At 44.7% G+C, this 18,000-nt stretch overlaps 1 protein-coding gene across 1 annotated transcript; it reads left to right on the plus strand.

Annotated features, from left to right (window-relative positions):
* Positions 1–5,107: 5,107 nt before the first annotated feature.
* LOC117049353 (L-lactate dehydrogenase A chain) lies at positions 5,108–17,783 on the plus strand. The gene is made up of 8 exons (XM_033154033.1): positions 5,108–5,233; positions 9,132–9,266; positions 9,952–10,069; positions 11,453–11,626; positions 13,391–13,564; positions 15,282–15,399; positions 16,424–16,547; positions 16,992–17,783. Exons 2-8 carry the CDS (start codon positions 9,141–9,143, stop codon positions 17,154–17,156), a joined length of 999 nt encoding a protein of 332 aa, XP_033009924.1. The 5' UTR covers positions 5,108–5,233; positions 9,132–9,140; the 3' UTR covers positions 17,157–17,783.
* The last annotated feature ends 217 nt before the right edge of the window (positions 17,784–18,000 follow it).

Here is an 18,000-nt window from a genome sequence, read left to right on the forward strand (position 1 = left end):
GATGTAACTATATTTGCCATGCAGTACAAAAACAATCCAGGCTCATGTGCTCTGCTCTGCAGCTACAGACAGAAAGTGCTCTCAACTCTGAATGAACCAATACAGGCACCTGGAGGCAAGTTAAAAGCAAACAACAATTGTGTCAGGCTGTAGTCCCATCTATGCTTACTTGGAGGTAAATCTCACGGAACTCGGCTTGTCTTACTTCTGAGTAAACATACACACAACTGAACTGCATGACCCATAACCAAAGCAGCAGGCAAATATTTATTCAGAACTCTGGAGCAGTGTTTAAAAAACAAAAACAAAAATAATAATTTCCAGTGCCTAGTCTCCAGAGACATACTGCCTCCAACACTGGAGAGAAAACATAGCTGCTGTAGCTAGCAGTCACTGATAGCCCTATCATCCAATATTTTATCTCATCCTCTGGGAAAGCCATCCAGATTGGTGGCCATCACTTTCCTTGTCTATCTCAGTGTTTCCCAAACTTGGGCCCCCAGCTGTTTGTTTGTTTGTTTTAATTAAAACAGCTTTATTTCAAATTCATACAAGACAAATACAACCATACAAACAGTTACAAAAAATACATTCTCCCATCTTTTTACCCCTCTCCCCCTCCCTCCCCGCTCCCCCTCACCTATGCATGATCTTACTTGGGTCCCCAGCTGTTTTTGGACTACAATTCCTATCATCCCTGACCACTGGTCCTGCTAGCGAGGGATGATGGGAGTTGTAGTCCAAAAACAGCTGGGGACCCAAGTTTGTGAAACACTGGTCTATGCCGAATCTTCCAACATTCAGCATCAGTGGATGGCTTTGGATTTTATTATGAGAAGAAGGAAAACTTCTTGTCCACCTTCCTCAAACTATGATAATTTCTAATTGAGCTTCTAAAAGGAGGCTTTTCATTATGTGGTCTGGAAGTGACCACTATTTTTACACAAATTTAGCACACACACACCCTTTCATTTTGCCCTAACTCGCCAGCTCCCGCCAACATAGTGCCCCTTTTGTGAAATTGAATACACGTAATATTGTTAGCCAGAAGTGGAGTAAAGGTAAAGAACCCCTGGATGGTTTACCGGTAAGTCCTGTCAAAGGCAACTATGGGGGTGCAGTGCTCATCTTGCTTTTCAGGCCGAGGGAGCTGGCGTTTGTCCACAGACAGCTTTCTGGGTCATCCGTAAAGTAAAGGACATGCTCCCTTGCCCTGAAATGCTGAAAAGCAAATTTAACAGACTGAAATATATATATTAAAAAACCTGCCCCTTAAAATTGTTAATTTTATGTGTATACTGTCTCTGTGTATATGTGGATAGATGCATAATAAATTTTGTCTGTCTGTGTTTGTTTGTTTGACTCTGAATAAGGGATGTGCCCCAAATCGTAACTCGTATCTAGTTCATGTCAATACTGAAGCAGAGATGGCAGCATGACAAACAGAAATGCGATTGCTCCCCAGGCTTTGGATGTTAGCAGCAACCTTGAATAACCTGCATGTAGATTTTCAGTTCCAACGAGATTCTGGACCCATCCTAAGCATTAAAGGCTCTGTGCCAGAATCCAGCCAGCAGCCCTAATAACCTTACCATATAATTCTCTCTTTCACTGAAGAAGCAGCAAAGCAGATGGACAGATTCACTGGATGGCGGGGGGAGGTAATTATGCAAAGCTGTTTGCAATAATATTAAAACATCATCTTCTCTCTCTCTCTCTCTCTCTCTTTTTAAGTAGTTTTTTGTGCAATTTACTGTTAAGCCCTGAGGAATGCAGAAGTACCGGTAAATCCCATTGTTCAAATATATGGGCACAGGACTGCAACGTTATTGCTCTGGCAGAGTAAGTAGCCACAAAAGACGCTCCATGTAAGTTAAAACGCCATATCTTTTTATACTGGGGCCAGAGAAATAGGCTTACTTGACCTTCCAAAAATCTATTTTGGGAAACTCATATATGCCCAATATCTCTTACAGAGGTTACAAGCCAGATGAAATGTCCTCAAGCAACCTGACTGAGAGTGCTGCTGAAAAGTATTTTTCAAAGTGGGGGAAATGGTTGAAAGGATATGAAAAAATAGAAAAGGGGTGTGTTCAGCAGTTGCTTGCCCCACCTCTCTCACACACACTGCCAGTCTGTCTGAGTATGAATGGAACAAAGCCTCTAGTGAAAGGCTTCCTCAAACTCGGCCCTCCATATGTTTTTGGCCTACAACTTCCATGATCCCTAGCTAGCAGGATCAGTGGTCAGGGATGATGGGAACTGTGGTCTCAAAACATCTGGAGGGCCGAGTTTGAGGAAGCCTGCTCTAGTGTTATGGTGCTGAGGCTCAGATGGGGCAGCCTGTCTGGCTAAAATTATTATTTAAGGGGTTATTTTTAATTATAGATCTACCAGCAGTTCTCAATCTACCCACCCTGCTCACCATTAAATTCATGTGGTTTTTTTAAACATAGGTGGAAATATGTAATTTTTATTACAACAAGTAATGCTGTCAGATACTGTTACTATTTTTTCCTTCAATAGCCTATTCTACTGTCTGTAAATATTCAATCCGAAGTGATATTTAACCATTAATAAACTTTATAACTTCCTCCTATGGATTTCACTTCATGTTGTATACTAGTCATGCATGTGTAGGAATTGTATTTTATATGGTTCAAAGTATCTTTTGGGAGTGGAGTCTAGACTGTAAATTACTGCAGCAATTGGTGATGTTAGCAAAACTCAACCTGCTGATATTCATCCCATATGATAAGTGACCAGATGTTACATAATAGGGTTCTTTTTCCCATTGTTTACATTTTGTTATCCCTGTCTGCAAGTTGAAGGGATGTCCTGTTTGCGATATCCTTAAGCACACGGATTGAGGAGTTAATGCCAACCATCCAACTCAGTGAATGTCCCTCTAAATAAACATATGCTTAGGATCCAGCTGCATGCATTTATGTTATGCCCAATCCTGCGCATGCTTTCTTGAAAGTAAATTTGTTCAGTGGGGATTACTTGCCAATAAGTGTCTTGTCTACAGGATGGCAACTTTGGGTCAAATGACATCTTTTTTTAGGTGTGCTCAATGCTGGTTGCCCCCTTTATTTTTAAAATATATTATTATTAAAGATTTCTTGGTTCACGAAAGTATGTGCAATGTCTCTTTTTCAAGTTACGTTTTCTGCAGATCAGTTTCATTTGTTGTGAGACATTAGTGTTACATTAGGAAGAAAACGGGGAAAGAGGTGGGGGAATGGTGAGTGGGGGTGGGGTCAGGTAGCAATGCTTCTATGCTCCTTAGTGTATGTGTGGGGTTTTGTGTCAGCATCGTTGCCCCTTTTATTTTGAGGGCAAAGTAGCTGATCAGCAACTGTTGCTGGTGAGGGGAGATGATCACACAGTGCAGAGTAACCTGCCCTGCAGCAAGCTGAGGCTGGAAATGGAGAAGAGATCCAGGACTAAGTCTTCCTGGAAACATTCTCCACAGCATAATTGCTCTGAAATATGCTGCTTAGGATGGAGACAGAGAACAGGAGAAAAAGTACAGTGAGTAGTCATTTTTTCTCTCTCTCTCTCTCTCTCTCTCTCTCTCTCACACACACACACACACACACACCCCCGCCTTTATCTCTGGGTGATAAAGAGCTGGTAATGGAGAAACAGCCGATTATTCAAAACAAAATTAAAAATTAAAAAATTCCTTCCAGTAGCACCTTAGAGACCAGCTATGTTTGTTCTCGGTATGAGCTTTCGTGTGCGTGCACACTTCTTCAGCCAATTATTCAGTCTTTCTCTCTGGGTGGGGAATTGGGGCCAAATGAGCTCTAGTTCTCTGTGCTATATTACTCAGGCAGAGGTGGTGGCTTACTCCTCTAATGGGCAGTGACTACAAGCTTGGTAGCAGAGTGCCACAGTCAGGGGGTCTCAGGTTCAATCCTCAGCAGGGCTGGAAAAGCCTCTGGTCTGAAACTTGCTGGTCAGTTTCAACAACACTGGGCTAGGTACATTTACAAAAAACCTGTATTGTATGATTGGCAACAGCTCTCCAAGGTTTCGGGCAGGGGTTGTTCCCAGTCCTACCTGCAGATGCTCAGAACTGAACCTAGGACCTTTTGCCTGCAAAACACATGCTTTGCTGCCAACCCTTGATACTGATGGCTAGAGAGGCTAATCTTCTGACTCAGTCTGTGAGCTCCCTACAGTCACTGGCCACCAGTTTCCTTGCTTGGCTCTGCTGGGCCTCCCCCCAGTACTGCCCTGTACTGCCCAAAGAGGGAGAGGGCATCTCAGAAATGAGCAGCGGCAGCTCAAAACTTGCTCAAAACTTTCTGCAGAGAGGAAGGTGAGCAATCATGCAGAGGGAGGCAGCTGCCTTCTCCTCATTCTCTCTCTCTCTGAGGATTGGGAGCCTCCACCACTGTGCCAACAGAGGGCCAACTCAGACCAGGAAGTGACAGGATGAGGGCAGCTGCTCCTATGTTCTTTGCTTCCTCTTTGCTGCACTGCCCAGAGAGGGGGGGAAAGTGACGGTGGGCAGAGGCCGTTGCTCGTGTTTTCTCTGTGGGCAGCACCACCACCAGCCCAATCCTCCCCAGTGAGGCGCCCAGGGGAAGAAACAAAATTCCTTTGCTGCTGGGTTGCCTCTGCACACCAGCAATGCTAGTCGACCGGCTGCTTTTCCTACAAAAACTAAAATGTGGCATCCATGTTGTGAGTTGACCCCAGTGGCTCCGCAACACTGGTTCTCAGGCCTTGTGCCGCAGGGCATCAGGCTGATGGTTTTGCAGGCCCTTTCCGTGTGCGCTCTCCCAGCCTTTCTGAGATCTGGGTGCCCTCCGGCCTCTTTGGGGCTGCGACCCCCAATCCGCTCCAACCATCACGGCGCCGGGTTTTTCCTTCCTCCGTAGGATCTCCCGGCCTCTGACCTGACTAGGAAGAAGCGAGGAGGGACGCCACGTGCTTCGATCGCCAGGGAGCCTAACTCTTCGCGCCTGTGCGCTGCGGAGTGACTGCGCCGGCCTGAGTCAGAACCGCGCCGCCGCCGAAGCCCGGCTCCCCTCGACGTGTGGGCCGGCACGTCCCACGGTGGCCAACCCCGCCAGACAAGCGGCGGCGACCGCCCCCTCCGACGTCACGCGCGGGATTCCTACTTAAGCGCCCGCCGCCTCCTCCTCCCTCGCGGTACTGCAGCGGCAATCGGAGGGCCCGGTCATTGCGCGCACGCTTTGCTAGACTTACCCAGGTAAGGAAGCGCTCGTGAGAACTAGGCGGGCTGGGCGAGGCGTGTAAAGAGCCCCACGCCACTTTTATCCGCTTGCATCCTCGCGGTAAAGCAAGCCTTGCAAAGAGAACTTTCCCCTGCTGGATGGATAGAAGGAGATCCTACAAAGCGGATCTTAGACACCGGGCGTTTGGCGCGCACGGAAGGAGAGGCAGAGTCGGTAGGAAGGCGATCTCTCTAGGTTGGGGTAAGGCAACGTGGAGAGTTCGGACGTTGTGGGACCACATCTCCCAGCATCCCTGGCTGTTGGCCACGCCGGCTTGGGCTGATGCGAGAGTTGTAGCCTCCAGCGGCGTCTGGAGGGCACCACGTTGGCTACCCGTGAGAGGAGGAAATTGGAATCTCCGGCTCCCCCCGTCCCGTTTGGGAAATGGTTTCATAGGAAGTGTGCTGGGGGGGGGGGAGAGAGAGAGAGAGAGAAGCAGGCTGTTGTGGTCCTTTTTTTGGCCCACCACTGGTTATGTAACGCGATGGGTGGAGGGAGACGGCTGCAGAAAGGGATGCTCTGTACAGGTCAGAGCGGAAAACGCCGAGCCCTGGACCCTGAATAAATTCGAGCTGTTTTAGGTATGGAGTTTTTTAATGGATTTCCAATGCTCCGAGGCTTTGGGTGTGTTAGGGTGAAGAGATGGCTGTGCTGGTGAGGAGAGCGGAGTTACTTTGCGAGGACCTGTGGACGCGTCGTATTTCCTTGCCGCCTCCGCCCTCGGTGCTGCAATATCCGCTACAGAGTGGAGGGAAAAGGTGGTTTTCGAAAACCGCTGGGTCATCGCACTGCCGGGAGGAAATTGAAAAAGGGAGGGGGGTGTCCGGGGACGATTGAGCTTTTGGTCCACTGGAACTTCTAGGTCGCTAGTCCATGGTGAGGTTTGCAGCTCAATCGCAGCAAAGTTATTTCGCAGATCGCGGTTGTATTCCGTCTCTGACTCGCGTAGTTCTCGTGCCATTGAGCCGGGATTCCTCTTTGCCTTTTATCCCTGGCAACTAAATCAACCTGATTGCATTCGACTCGCGCGGAGGAAGAGGAAGTGTGGACGCTTCTCTACATTCACCGCCTGCATTTCCCCCCTGTCCGACCATTGAATATCTTGCACCGGAAAAACTGGTCAGCACTGTATTCAGTGCTTCACACGGCCCGCTTCCCGGAAATTTATTTGGGAGGGGTATAAAGCGGTAGTTCATTTCGACAGTAGCTGGATGCGATTGCGCTTGCAGTCGGTGATCCCCTTAGGAAGATAGTGCCGTTTATTGTAGGGGTGGGACTGGGAGGAAGGTAGATTGGATCTGCTGATCTCTAACGGATCTGCGTTAGATTGCCGAGGGTTTCAGGCTGCCCTAACAAAACTTCTTCCCGCTTAAAATAGACAGCTTAGGGTTTTTTTTGCTGGGGGTGTGTGCTGAGCAGGAGAGGACTCCTGAGTTCAAGTACTGTGAGTTCAGTTTTGGTTCAGAAAACCAAATTGCTACCTAGTTTAAGGGATGCCGGAAGAATCTCAGAGAAGATAACACATGTTAGTGAATCACTTCACTCTTCGGTGAGAATAGGTGGAGCCAGGCATTGCGTTGTGGGGAAAATGGCCTTTTCCTCAATTTGTTGTGACTTTCCAGATTCTTGTGGATGAATTAGGGGTAATTCTTAGGACTATGCAGGAATGCAAACTATAGGACCCAAACTACATATGCTCAAGTGGGAATGCAGCTTTTTGCCCAGCATAACATCACTTTCTATATGCAACATTGACACCACCCCCCCTCACATATTTCCACGATGCTCTCTCCCAACACCCCAGTGTTTTTTTCCCGTTTTTCTTACCTGTTTATTTTGCCCTTTCAGCAACGAGCTTAGGGGAGCAAGCATAGTTGTGCCTCTTCCTTGTAATGGAAATAGGTTAAAATGATATGCAAGGGCAGCCAATTAGCTTCATTAGGGAGCTGAGATCTGAGCCCTGGTCAAAGCCCAGCACTTGGCTGCACAACGAGGCTGATCCTGTACATGGCTATGACTGTTTGCAGTTAGTTCCAGGCAGGCAGGGAGCTGGCAGAAGAACTTAATGTCTACAGACCCAGCAGTTGGGGCTAAATTAGGCTTGAATGTGGGGTGGCTCAATTCACACAGGAAGTTGAAGTAGTTGCTTCAGCACACAAACCAAATGGCTTGTAACACAAGTGTGCATTTACCATGCTGTTGCTGAAAATGCATTTGGCAGCATTGTGGTGATGGCACCAAGTTGTGAATGTATTCTCTCTCTCTCTCACTCACACACACACAGCTCATGTGGACGCACATAGTTCAGTGCATTCTCAGTGTGAGAGTTTGATTTTGTGAATTGGACTCAAGGCCTCATCTCACCTTTAAAAGTAGTATCATACCACTGCAAACAGTCATGGCTTATCTCAAGGAACCCAGGGAACTAGTTTGTTAAGGCTGCTGTAAGTTGTTAGGAGACCCCTATTCTCACATAGCCACAACTCCCAGAGTGAAGGGAACTCTCAGAACTCAAACTATGTTTCCCAGGATTCTTTGGGGGAAGCCATCATTGTTTAAATAGGTATGATACTTATTTAAATTACTCCAGAAGTGCGCCACTGATACCAGGTTCTGATAATATTCCGCTTTTTGTCCTGGGTTTGGTCACAGGAACATGATTTACCAGATTTCCCCTTCCTTCTTCCACCATGTTAAATTTTGTAAATCTAGGTGCATGTAACCATCCATGGCTTTCCTAACATCACACATGCATATTCCCTTTGAATTCAGCTTCTTCATCAGATACCATCCACATGCCAGAGTTCATGTCAGAATGTGCCCTTGGCCCCTACAGGGCAGTGGAATCAGGTTTCCATTTTGCTTGTTGAATTAGACATGCAAAAAAAAAATCTGCTTTGTTACACTCTGCAGGACACATTTCTGCCTATAGAGATGTGGCTTTCAATATCAGGAAAGGTATCTGATGCTGTAAAATTGCTGATCAGATTAAAGAATTTACAATTTCATTGAACGATGTGGAGCTTAATGTGCGTAGTGCATATGAATCTTGCTTGTGCTTCACTCAGTCCAAGCCTCATGGTCTCTTGTCCGCTACACCATTTCCAGAGTTGTTGTGGCCACAACATCAGAGTTTGGAACACCAGAGTATGGCACAATATTTTATGGTTTTTATATGCTGTTCTCTCCCAAGACAGCTTTTAACATTAATCAAATCAAATCAAAACAAAACACACATCTTTAAGAAATAAAATAAAAACTTTTTAAGACAAGCATATAGAACAAAGAGCAGAGTGTTTCACTACCTCCGAGTGAGTTAGTCAGTTGCATCTCTTAGTTCTCAATCACACCCTGGGTAGACTTTGTGCCTGAAAGCATACTTATCAGTTGACAAAATGTTTTGTTGCACAATGCCCTGAGCTTGCAAGATCCTTTGATAAGATACTGTATGGTTTAGTGTTGACTGTGTACATTAGCATTCCACTTCTTGAAAACCTCTGTCTCTCACCTGCAATGACCCTGCCAAATTTTCTAATGTGTATTTTTTTTGGGGGGGGGAATGATACGTATGTGCCAACAGTGAGTTGGAGTCGCACTAAAATTAGTTGGTTGAACTTGGATCCCATGTAAATCAATGGGCAATTTACTCATGACTTTGTTCCCATTGTGAAAACAGGAGAATCTGCTAAAATTCAAATACTGCAATAACAATTCATGCAAAATCAAGGTTCTTGCAAATTTGCAGAGTAAACTCTGTGGTGTGTGTATCTTAGTGATGGGATCCATACTTGAAATGGACTGTGTTAACTCATCATCACAGCACAATTCAACAAGTGATGAAAATGAGTTGTATTCTTATGTTTCCTCCTATAGAGCTACAATATGTCTCTCAAGGAAAAGCTGATTGAAAATGTTCACAAAGAGGAACACCCTCATGCCCACAACAAGATCACTGTGGTTGGGGTTGGTGCAGTTGGCATGGCTTGTGCCATAAGCATTTTGATGAAGGTAGGTAAATTCTGTGTTTTGTGGGGCAAGATCTGTTGTCCTCCCTTTTTGTTTAGCAATATTTTAGCTGTTTATTTGCATTGCTGTGTTTTGAGTTGTTGTTGTTGTTGTTCTTAACTGAATTTAATGTCAGTCACTTCGTGTTCCTTTGTAAGAAAAGTGATGAACAAATACAATAATGCTAAATCTGTATATTGCTGTGTCTTTCTGTAAAAATGTTCTATAAAGCACAGGTAGAGGTGTTTTCATAGACAGTCAAGTATGTTTCAATAAACTCAGTTTGTGAATACAAATCCTAACAGTGCAGCCTATGCATGTCTTTTCGGATATAAGTCCATTGGCTTCAATGGGAAATACTCCAAGATCAGTGTATATAAGATTGCACTGCACACCTCAGATCTGTTCAAAATATCAGCATTAGTTTACTGTAACCATGCGCTAAATTCATTTTGACCCACCAGACCAAACACTCCCGACAGCCATGTATGGTGGTTTATCAGGAGCTCTATAAAGCTCCCTAGTTTTGCTGCCTGCTGGGGACTGTTTATTTGTATTATTATCAAGGGCCTGGCGGGCTGCAATTTGTCTTGGTGTATGTCTGCTTATGCAGGCCTTCCCAAAGCCACAAAATTCAGGTCTCTAAAAAAGCCAGTGGGTTGATCTGTCTGTTCTTTGCTTTTTGTAGGATTTGGCTGATGAACTTGCCCTCGTTGATGTCATGGAGGACAAGCTGAAGGGAGAGATGTTGGACCTTCAGCATGGCAGCCTCTTTCTCAGGACACCAAAAATTGTCTCTGGCAAAGGTTAGCACTCTGTTGCTTCCTGTGTGAGTGAATACATTAAAACAGACACATTTAAAGCCGAAGAAGGATCATGAGCCTGGCAGGGCTTTGGATAAGGTGCCTTCAGTATAGCACTGTAAATGAATTTACATTGGGCTTATTGTATTTTTAGGTTTGAACGTATCCGTGTTACCCGTGACAAGCAACGAATGAATTTTGACAAATATGCTGATAACTAAACACACACACGCGCGCACACGCGCAATAACAACTGGGTGTCTCCTTTTTGTTGAGTCCTCATTCCAGTCTAAAACGAAGCATTGCAAGATTCCAAGCCAGTTCTTGCATGCAGTGGCCATTCTGCCATTTCTTCCAGTAGTATGTGGGGTTGTTAGACTCAGCCAGGCTGGAATTGTTCAGGTGTTATTTGTATGATAAATGAATAGCCTGATTCCTCTGGTAGTGCTGGCTTGGGGTCAATAAGGTTTCTAAAGGATGGCAGAGAACCTGAGAACTCTGGCGTAGGGTCTCTTGTCACATTGATGGTGGCATCTAGGACAGCATCTCTTGGATCAGGCCAGGAAGAGAGAAGAGGTGTAGAGTAGGGCATGTGAATTGATTTCCCTTAGTCTTTTTATACTCCTTTAAAAAGTCATCATCTAAAGATGATGCCTGAACAAAAAAACCCTGGGAACAGGCTTTTCAGCCTTGGGAAGGTTTATAACTGAGTAAGTTGAACAACTGGCCGTAGTTTTAAGTGTAAGAGTGTAGGGAAATGTCAGTTTCCCTACATAAGAGACCAGATACCAAATAAATTGAATCCTTGTCAATCAAAAGCACAAAGCAGAGGAGCTACAATGTAGAGAAGTGTATTGTTGCTTTTGCTAAAACTGCTGCTCTAAAACTGGCAGACAATAGCTCTTCTCTGCTTCATTTCCTGACCACAGTCCTTTGATAAAATTGTAAATAGCACTTAATGGCTCTGCAAAGGGCACTTCTTCCCTGCTCCCAATGGTCAAATTGGAGAGCTTAGTCATGGTTTCCCCTTCCATTCTATTTTCAGAGCAATCTGCTCTTACGCCCAGATGAACAAAGGTGATTTAGTGCAAGCAGCTATTTTACTGTTAGTTTCCAAAACACTCTAAAAACAAGTTTCTAGCCCCTAAGCTAACATTTGGAAGAACACAGCTAGTTTCTTGGAGAGCAATCGTTAGGACTTCAGGTTCTCTGAGGCACAAATTCCTTTTATATAGCTCATAAATCTGCCAGTGACACTCAAAGGTGTCCTCCTGTGGGCCAAATTATTCCTCTCTTCCAGTTATGCTTTGTGCATTCCATTTGTCTGGAACTGTAAAATGCATTGTGAAATGTATCGTGAACAAATGGGTTTGTTTATTTTTGCAGACTATGCTGTGACTGCACACTCCAAGCTGGTCATCATCACCGCTGGAGCCCGCCAGCAAGAAGGCGAGTCTCGCCTCAACTTGGTTCAGCGCAACGTGAACATCTTCAAATTCATCATTCCCAACATTGTCAAGTACAGCCCTAACTGCAAGCTGCTTGTTGTTTCAAACCCAGGTTGGTCATTTCCTACTCGAACTGCTTATGGACCGTAATTCCATAAGGAAGAAAGGAGAAATTGCCTGCTTCCAAGAAGGAAATCGGGGAATCCTGAAGGCATTCCAAGTTTTCCCTTGGCCATGAAAAGGAAAATATCTATTCCACCAAGACATCATGGTTTAACACTTAAGTTTAGATTATGAAGTGGGACCTGCAACTAAATATTGCCCCATGGAGTGCTCCTGTTCAGGGTTCCATTCAGCCATGCTCTTGCCCGGAATACTCCATTCTCTTACCTCTTTCCATGTCCCCACCCTATCTACTCAGCAGCCAATCATCATTCCATGCCCACTGATTATGCTGTCTTTCATTGGGCTGTTACAGGTCACCTCCTCCTCTTTCTACAGTTTTAATGGACTTCTGGGTTCCATAAATTTGCTCATAACTCCTTTTTGAGTGTGGGTGGTGCTGTTTTGGCTATATAAGGATCTTCATTTGAAGAATGATTTTGCTATCTAGTATCTACGATGATTAACTATGGTGGTGACAATCCTAGCTAGGGTCGCTACTGAAATTTTCCCTAACTGGGTAAAGCAGGGAGAGAGAATCTGTTTCCAAGATAGAAGTGGGAAGCATTCCTAAGGCTGTCTCCCGATCTCAACCTCAGTTAAGGGATCATATCATTCCACAGTCTCATGGGAAACATAGCAGTACTTCTATGTTTGACTGTTGGGGTGCAGTCTGCAGGAAACGCTTAACCTTTCCCCATGTAAAATGAGGTGCGGTGCCTAGTACATAGCTAATAGCTAATTTACACCATATTGCACTCTGTGCCAACCCACTTGCACACTCTTCTCTGATCTATTTACACAGTGGCTGCATTCAGATGCCCTGATAAATCATGGTGGATGGACCATAGCTCAGTGTTGGAGCATGTGTTCCTAACATAGAAAAGTCAAAGGTTCAAACCCTGACATCTCCAAATAGAACCAAGGAAGATTCCTTGACAGTGCCAAGCTGGATGAACCATGGCCCCAACTTTTTAAGGCAGCTCCTGAATTCCTATGAGCCCTGGGGTCATGTTCCCATGCCCAGCCCTTGTAAGGAGGTTGAAAGCTTTCCTTGTGATGGGTTCAGAAGAACAAATAAACTGTAGTTAATAAGGAAGTGAAGGCTTCCAAACTTATCCTCGGGGCTGTGCTGGAGAAGATGGGAAGAGGTGCAAGCCCAAGGCCTGCTAGTCTTGGTTTGATCACAATAAGCCATAGCTTACCATGATGTCCGGATGCAGAAGCTCATGAAATTAAACTAGAGACTTTGGCAAAAGGAAAGAGCTTTGGTTGCTCTGCTGGGTAAGAGCTTGGGGAGGTGTTGGGATACTTGCAAGATGCTATGTCCTGCTTCAGTCCTGCCTGCATATCCTGGTCCCAAGTGAGATATCTCTCCCTGAGTCCTATGTAAGACATAGATATTCTGGAATGGTGCTGTTAACTCACAGGGGACATCTAGGAAAGTCAGTACCATAGTACAAATCACTCTTGCCGAGCACCTCATATTACAATGAGAGGATTGTAAAGAAGCACCTCAGTATTCCCCCTGCTGCCTGGAGCCAGGATGGGTTTGGCATTTCATCATTAAGATAGCCTTGTGGAGAATTGGAGATGAAGTTAAACAGCCTCTCTTTGTGGAGGATTGCAGATTCCCAGTGCTCTCGAAGCTTGTCTGCCTTCAATAGTGCATATGACAATCACTTTCTAACCAGGTGACTTTGCTTGTTGACAGTGGATATTCTGACCTATGTGGCCTGGAAGATCAGTGGCTTCCCTAAGCACCGTGTGATTGGAAGCGGTTGCAATCTGGATTCTGCCCGTTTCCGCCACCTGATGGGCGAGAGGCTGGGCATCCACCCTCTCAGCTGCCATGGCTGGATTGTTGGAGAGCACGGAGACTCCAGTGGTAAGCATGACACGCAATCCATTTGCTACCCAACTCTCAAAGGAAACAGACTATTGCATTCTGTCTTCCTTCATGTTCTTGGAAGATGGGGAGTGGGATTGGAATATACTGATGGTACCTGGTGAAAAGGAGTAATGGCGCATTTCTCAGATCTAGCTCTTGAATGTAGAATCGTAGAGTTAGAAGGAACCTTTGAGTTAATTTAGGCTAGTCCCCTGCTTAATGCTGGATCCTCCAATGCAGGGTGCATGTACAGCATCCCTGATGGACCATCCATTATCTACTTAAATGCCTGCAATGAAGGGGAGAGCCCACCGCCTCCGGAGGCAAGTGTTCCATTGCTGAAGAATTCTTACCATTAGGAAGCATCTCCTAACACTGGGTTAGGTAATATGGTGTTCTCCAGATGTTGCTGAACTACAGCTCTTATCACCCCTGATCATTGACCATGATGGGCTGATGGGGAGTTGGAATCCAACAAATACTCTGGAGGGACCACCACATTGGCTACCTATGTTCTACTATTTAGCCAAAACCTGCTTTTCGTGCAAGTTCCACCTCTTGCTTCTCTTGCAATGCCCTCCGGAGCAATGAAGAAACAAGTCTGCTCCACACTCTCTCCATGACAGCTTTTTAGAAATTTGAAGACTGCTATAGAATCATTGACTACATCAGACTTAGGCGCTGGGCAAAGCCACAGAGGTTTCCATACTCTTCCCTCTGTATGGAAGTTAGGAATATAATCTAGCTGTCCCTACTGCATGTAGTAACACTAGATGGTCTATATTTGACTTGAGCAGTTCTGTTTCAAAAGGTCAGCTTTGTAATCCAAGTAGGCCAAACCCTACCAGGCTAAATTCTACCCTTTACTCCTAACTGGGGAGTTCAGAGTAAATCCTTTTCATGTCAGAGACCCTTGCATGTTGGTGTTCAGTAAAGCAGTTACAAGTTGTTTGTCTTGGCCCCTCTTACAGCCCTGCACCAATACTGCCACTAGAATTCTGCTTTGATGCATAAACTCCAAATTCTACTCTACTACTCCTCTATCCCGTCTCGCAGCAGTGAATATAAGCACAATTGCCTCTCCCCTCCCAAGTGCACTGTTCTGGGGTTTCACTCCCTCTCTGACACCCTAAGCCAATTGGTGGTGGTGGTGGGGAGGTAGAGGGGAGAGCCACAGTGCACTAGCACAAGTCCTTGCACAAGCTTCCATTAGCAGGATTCATTAATTGAATCTGGCTCTCAGCTTTGTACTTTGCTGCTTGCTTGCCTTAGGTGAGCAGCTGCTGCTGCTGCCACACTCATCCTTGAATGACAGATTATATGCAGTACATGGTTGCCAAGCCCTGTGTGTGTGGTCACAGCACTTCTGCAGTCTTTCTTCTGCCCCAAGGGCTATGGGCCATTTTAGGAAGATGTGTGTGCATAGCCACAACAGGATGAAAACTGGGTTTATGAGTTAAAAGGAACAGGTCAGTGGCTACCGGTAATCCAGCATGGATGAGCACATGGATCCATCTCTACTGCCTGTTAACCAAAGTTTAAGGGGAAGGTATATGTGTGTAGCAAGATTCTTAGTAATTATAAAACTGTACTTGGAACATCATGCTACATTAACTGCCCAGCTCAGATCTGTGCGAAACACTTGTGAATCTTAAATTCTGTGGGGTTGAAAAACATTCCAGATGGCTCAGAAAATCTCCTGCATTTTATTCAGTGCCTGTCTGGAGTGGCGTGAATGTTGCTGGTGTCTCTTTGAAAACTTTGCATCCAGAGATGGGGTCTGATGGTGACAAGGAGAACTGGAAAGAAGTCCACAAGCATGTGGTAGAAAGGTAATCTTTATCTCATCTCTGTGTGAGAGGAAATGGGGTTCCACTGAGCTTCCAGAAGTTGCCTCTGTCTCATTTTCAAGGATGCCACAGCCTACCCTGCTCAACAAGGTCCCCTGAATCTTAATGGAGCATTTATGCCTCATGACATGCACTTAACTTTGGACCAAACCCATTCGTTTCCCCACAATATAATCTCCAGTTGTCTAGTTGTTGTTTTTTTTAAATTGATTTAGATTACTGAAGGGTGTTTTTCCAATGTTGGAAACCACTGTTCAGCAGTTACATTTTTATATTTCCCTTTGTTGATAGATACTATATAGCAATCACTATATTCTGCACTGTGGAATTTGAATGTTTAGAAAGCGAAATAAAGCAAATTGTGTATACATTTCACATTCCTGCAGGACCGATCCATTTACAAACTGCCCTGGTTCACGTAACATGCTAGGTAATAGTTAACGTTAATGTTTAACTATCATTAAATGTGAATTAGCAGCTTGCTAGTGTGGGCGTTCAGAAATCCAGATTGCTTCTCCCTCATTCTTGCTAGCGCTACATGCAACAACCACAAGCTGTGGCTTGTTGTGCCATATCATCTGAACCCTGGTTTGCATCTTTCCAAACAAACCATTGTCTAACTTTGCTTAGACAACGTGACAAGCCAAGGCTGGTAGCTTGTCACCTCAGCCCCACCCCCACATGGTGTGGCCAGGAAGGGAGAAGGAACAAAGCAAGAACTTTGAGCATGCTGCTCATTTGTATTTAATGTTTAAATATTAACTATGGCTTGACAAAATGTGCAAGCAAAGCCACTCCTTGCAGGCACCAGCATGTCTACAGGCGAAGGCTAGTAGCTTGCTTGTAAAAATAATAAATTAATAGATCTAATGCCTGCAACAGATGCCGTATGGAGATAGAGGATAAATAGCCTCAGATGGGCAGCTATGCTGTTGCTTAATAGACATGATTCTTTTTTTAAAAAAAAATTGCTGAAAGATTAAATTCTTTTAATGTTCTCCCGCAGTGCTTATGAGGTTATCAAGCTGAAGGGATACACATCTTGGGCAATTGGTCTTTCTGTGGCTGATCTAGCTGAAACTCTCATGAAGAATTTAAGGAGAGTGCATCCAGTTTCTACAATGGTGAAGGTAAAACATGCTCAGTGTCAAATGCTAAGGTGTTTTCTTATTATTACTGTGCTGTATGCATAGTCAAGCTAACAGAGGCAGTAGCTGCCAAAGCAAGTAAATGAGTTTGCTTTAAATAAGGAACAGACAATTGTGGAAGCCTTTCCTCATGCAGACAAAAAGCTGCTTGCCAGGAAGGGAAGGCAATACCTAGCAAAACCAGCCCATCTTCTAGATCACAGGTGGCCAAGGTTGTGCCCTCCAGATGTTGATGGCAACTCCGTGGGCCATTCTGCATGGAGTTGATGGATCTGTAGAGCACCACACTGGCTACTCCAACTCATACATTCTCCCTGCAAGGGTGGTGCTTTTTCCCCCTTCCCACTAATGGGGAATGCATTTATTACATGCAAAACAACACATTATTTAATTGGCTGAAGTCTTTCTTTTTACTGTTCTTTCTAGGGCATGCATGGAATTAAAGATGACGTCTTTCTTAGTGTTCCTTGTGTCCTGGGCTACTCAGGAATTACAGATGTGGTGAAAATGACCCTGAAGAGCGAAGAGGAAGACAAGTTGAGGAAGAGTGCAGATACACTCTGGGGGATCCAGAAGGAACTTCAGTTTTAAGCCTGATGTCCTATCACTTCACTGCTTAACTAGTGTTTAATGGGTCTTAGTGGATTGTCTTGTTGCACTTTTCAGATAGATCAACTCCCTTTACGATGTGTGTCAACTACCAACACAATGCAGAGCTAAATTTGCAAATGAAATGCCTATTCTATCCAGTAGGAAACTTGCAGCTCCTGTTTTCCACAACCCCGGTCTGTGGCAAGAACTGGATCGTAACCTAGTCTCTTGTTAAGTGGGGTAAAAGTAGATCCAGCATGCTCTGAAACAACACTGCCAAATGGAAGCTTCCTGCCTTTCCTCAGCTAAACTTTAATCACTCAGAAGAGAAGAGCTCATTTGGTCTTCCAAAAGCTGTAGAAAACCAAAGAATATTTTGTGATCAAAAAGGATTGGCAGATTCACTGACCAATATTCTCTGCTTAACAGATGACTTAACTCCAGTATTGAGCTGTTCTAAATGTCCTTTTTCCTTCGTCTTTGTGCATACTTTTCAAGAGAACCATATGTACTCTAGAGGAGTGTCTTAAATGTTATGTAAAAAACCTCTGTATGCAACAATTACAACTGATGCAATTGTCTAACTGTAGTACCAGCCCAAGCAACAAAATAAACAGTTAACTGCTACTTCTCTGTGTCTATATGGTCGGCCGTAAACATGACTAATCTTCAATCTCCAGGTTTTGTACAGCAGTTAATAGACACATGACCCTTTATTGCCATGTAAGCCAGGGAACAGATCTGTGTTATTTAAAGTAATCAACAAGGACTAATTACTCCTTCCTGCCCCCAAATACTGCTAAATTGGGGGGGGGGGAATAGTGCATGCATTGTTGTAATTAAT

The sequence above is a fragment of the Lacerta agilis genome, chromosome 1 (genome assembly GCF_009819535.1).
Source record: "Lacerta agilis isolate rLacAgi1 chromosome 1, rLacAgi1.pri, whole genome shotgun sequence".
Lineage (NCBI taxonomy): Eukaryota > Metazoa > Chordata > Lepidosauria > Squamata > Lacertidae > Lacerta > Lacerta agilis.